This window comes from Lipotes vexillifer, unplaced genomic scaffold (assembly GCF_000442215.2).
Source record: "Lipotes vexillifer unplaced genomic scaffold, Lipotes_vexillifer_v1.1 scaffold184, whole genome shotgun sequence".
Lineage (NCBI taxonomy): Eukaryota > Metazoa > Chordata > Mammalia > Artiodactyla > Lipotidae > Lipotes > Lipotes vexillifer.
This window is the reverse complement of record NW_006783561.1, coordinates 706,800-710,215: the sequence shown is the minus strand read 5'-3', so window position 1 is coordinate 710,215 and position 3,416 is coordinate 706,800. Positions and strand designations below refer to the sequence as shown.

Here is a 3,416-nt window from a genome sequence, read left to right as displayed (position 1 = left end):
GCAGGCTCAGTGGCCATGGCTCACGGGCCCAGCCGCTCCGCGGCATGTGGGATCCTCCCGAAACGGGGCACGAACCCGCGCCTCCTGCATCGGCAGGCGGACTCTCAAGCACTGCGCCACCAGGGAAGCCCGGCCTTTGATCTTTATTGTGGTTGTCCCCAGCCCTGTGGCTTTGATGCACAGATTTATTATCTGTTGTTCTTTTTCTACCAGTCCTATCTCTTAGGCTCAGGAAGAAATTTGATTGGATGGATTATCTTTTCTAGAGTTTACTACTCAGTTTCCAATACCCTCTGGGCCACTAGTAAATTCATTCCTTGATCTCCAGCTTAAACTGATCCATTTCTGTGTTTTCTTCCCAGCTGTCTTTTGGGGAGACATTGCCTTAGATGAAGAGGACCTGAAGTTATTTCACATCAAACAAACCCGTGACTGGATCAAGCAGTCAGTGGAGGAAACAGGACACAGCACGGGTAAGTACTGTGTCCCCTCCACCCCTGCCCTGGAGAGAAGGGTCAGGGACTCCAGCACGGGGTGATGTGGACCACAAGTCATAGGTATTTGACCTGTCAGTCCAGTGCCCACCTGTCAGTGGAAAACCACAGGGGTCACCCCTTGTCTGTTGCAGGCTGTGAAGCTGGAGCCTCCAAGTTTGCTTATCCTTCTAAGAAAATCTTCATTAGCCTCTTTATCCAAAGATTCAACCCTGAGCTCAGAGTTCAGAGCTGAACTCAACATAGGTTCTCAGGACTCTGGCCTCAGGCTCTGGAACCTCCCAAATGGAGAGCATCCCTGGATGGGCTCCATTTAGGGCATATCTGATGGTGATGCCGGTACTGATCAGCAGTGGGAAGATGCTTGCCTGGGGCCGGGGCGGGGTGGTATTGTGCACTTGTTTGGCGTACAAACCAGGTGACAATCCCCTGGGGGCAGGAAACACAGATTGGGTGTCAGACTTTGATTGCTCTTCTCCTTTGATTACTTTTCCTCCTTGCCTTCACCTTGGGGTGAATAGTAATGAGACTGGTCTCCTGATTTCTCCTTACCTCCCTGCCCACTGGGCTCAGATGCCTCCCCTCTGTGGAATCTCCATTCTCAGAAGCAGCCCCAGGCACTGAGCTGTGGGAGCTGATAGGCTGTGTGGCTGACAGTGGCTTATTATTCGATGACCAAGGCTCGTGTGTGCCTGATGCTACACTGTCTCTGCTACCTGCCACCCCTCCACCCACCCTCCCTTCCTTTCTCTCGAGGATTTTAACAACTTGTGGTAAGAACACTTAACATGAGATCTACTGTCTTAACAAAATTTTAAGTGTACAATACAGTACCATAAACTACAAGCAGATCATGATGTGATACAGCAGATCTCCAGAACATTCATCTTGTATAACTGAAGTTTATACACCGCCCCCCTTTTTTAGTACCTATCATGAATCTAATGCGGTGCTGGTGAGAGAAAGAGGAATAAGATGTGACCTCTGACTTCAAGGAGACCTTTCACGCCAGGCAGACAGGGTGGACAAGCTTGCTAACATCTCCAAAGTTCAGTTTTCCTATCTGTAAAATGGGGATGAAACCAGCACTCACTTCAGCAGGGGTTGGGAGGATCGACTCCAAAAGTAACAGGCTAACCTGGTGCCTAGCACATGGCATGTTCTCAGGCAATGGCAGATGTTATCACTAAGCACCCCAGTCCGGAGGAATGAGACTGAAGTGTAGATAGATAAACTGTAATTCCTCTTGACAAGAGCTACAGTGAATCAAGAGCAGTGGGAAGAAGATGGGCCAAGAAAGGCATCATGGGAATGGGCACTCTTGCCTTGTGTCTTGAAGGATGAGTAGGAGTTCCTTAGGTGAAGAATCAAGAAAAGATATTTCAGCAGAGGAGAAACTGTGTGCAGAGGCAGGGAGTATGAGAGGGGCCGTCTTAAGTTGAGGAACAGAGGAAAGGTGTGGGTCACTGGAGGGTGGCTCTTGGGGGGGCTGTCGTAGAGAGAAGCACCAGGAGAAGTTGCTGGGGTAGACGATGAAGGTGCCTTTTGGTGGGGTGGATGGGAATGTGCCCAGAGTAGGAGGCAACTCTCCCAATGCCCGATGCCTGTTGCGCTGATGAGCTGGAGCTTTCCCCTATGGGAGGCAGGGGTCCTGCCCAAGTTTCTGAATAGGAGCGTGATGTGCTCATCTTTGCCCTGGGGGAGTCTTGGTGGAGTCCCCTCTCCCGCTGCTCTCCACAGCCCACCAGCTGCCCTAAGGTTGCTGGCTTCCGGGCTGGATGCTTGGGCAGCCTCACCATGCAGCTTGCTGGGGGTGATGCTGGGAGAGGGGTTGTCAAGGCAACCCCTTTCCCTCTGCTGATGAACCTGGTGGATTCCAAGTACATCCCCAAAGCCCCCCATCCCTCAGTGTCTTGCAAGAGGCTCCAAGATTCCACCAGAGCTAATTCACCAATTCTTCATTTCAGTATTTCCTGCCACAAAAGGCCCTGCGATCTGTATCCACTTGGGAGGGAAGGAGAAGAATATATTGTATTCATGTTTCTGGATGTGGCCCCAATTCATTCATTCACTCACTCACTCACTCACTTATTCATTGAAACCTCTATTGAGTGTTCACTTTGTGCCAGGTCTTGTGCCAGACGCTGAGATGGTATAGACTAAGGTTTCTCTTTTTAAGGACTTAACCAGCTATTGGAGGGAATAGATGCAGAAACCAAAAAGGGTAAAGACTGAGAGGTGGAGGTGGGGTGTCCCGGGAAGCACAGTGGGAGTGGAGGGCACTAAGAAGAACTGGGACCATTGCTGTGGGGAGAGCCAGAAAGGCCTCCCAGAGAAGGGGGTCCTGGGGAGGTGGAGGGGTTTCCCAGGCTGGGGAAGGAGTCAGAGGGTAGAGAAGGACATTCCAGACCAGGGGAGTCGTCCTTCCTGGGGTGGGAACTGGGATGGCAGCCTCCACTAAGGAGGTTACATGCTTCCTTCTTGTCCAGTGGTTGGTTCCCTCTTTCTGGGGGGGGTGGTAGGGCTGTGCCCAGAGTTGGGGGCGCCTCCCACCACTCATGGGGACATGAGCAGCTACAGGAGCTAGGCCAGGCTCCACACAGGATGTAGGGATGAGGCAAGGCAAGAGGGTAAAGGCTGTCAGAAGGCCAGGGGTCCTCATCACCAGTGGTCGGGAGGAGGGAGGAGCGATTAGGCACGTTTTTGGTGTCTGGCTCTATGATTATCACTTCTTCGGATTTGGGGGACCTCTCGTGGATGTTTTGAAAAGTCCATTTGAATTTTAAATGGGGTTTTGGAATCCAGATTATTTTTCACACCATTATATACACAACCTTAATTGAGCTCTAACAAAAGGCAGCATCTCTTCATAATTCTGTCACTCCAAGTCATCATACGCTCCCCCCCCCCGCCCCCGCCCCC

General features: G+C 51.4%; 1 protein-coding gene across 1 annotated transcript in view; it reads left to right on the top strand.

Moving 5' to 3' along the window:
• The window catches only part of TLL2 (tolloid like 2), a 131,303-nt gene that overhangs the window by 29,784 nt on the left and 98,103 nt on the right, over positions 1-3,416 (top strand). The window contains exon 2 of the mRNA XM_007456189.1: positions 363-473. Within this exon, the coding sequence (XP_007456251.1) occupies positions 363-473 (111 nt within the window). The remainder of the gene's footprint in view (positions 1-362; positions 474-3,416) is intronic.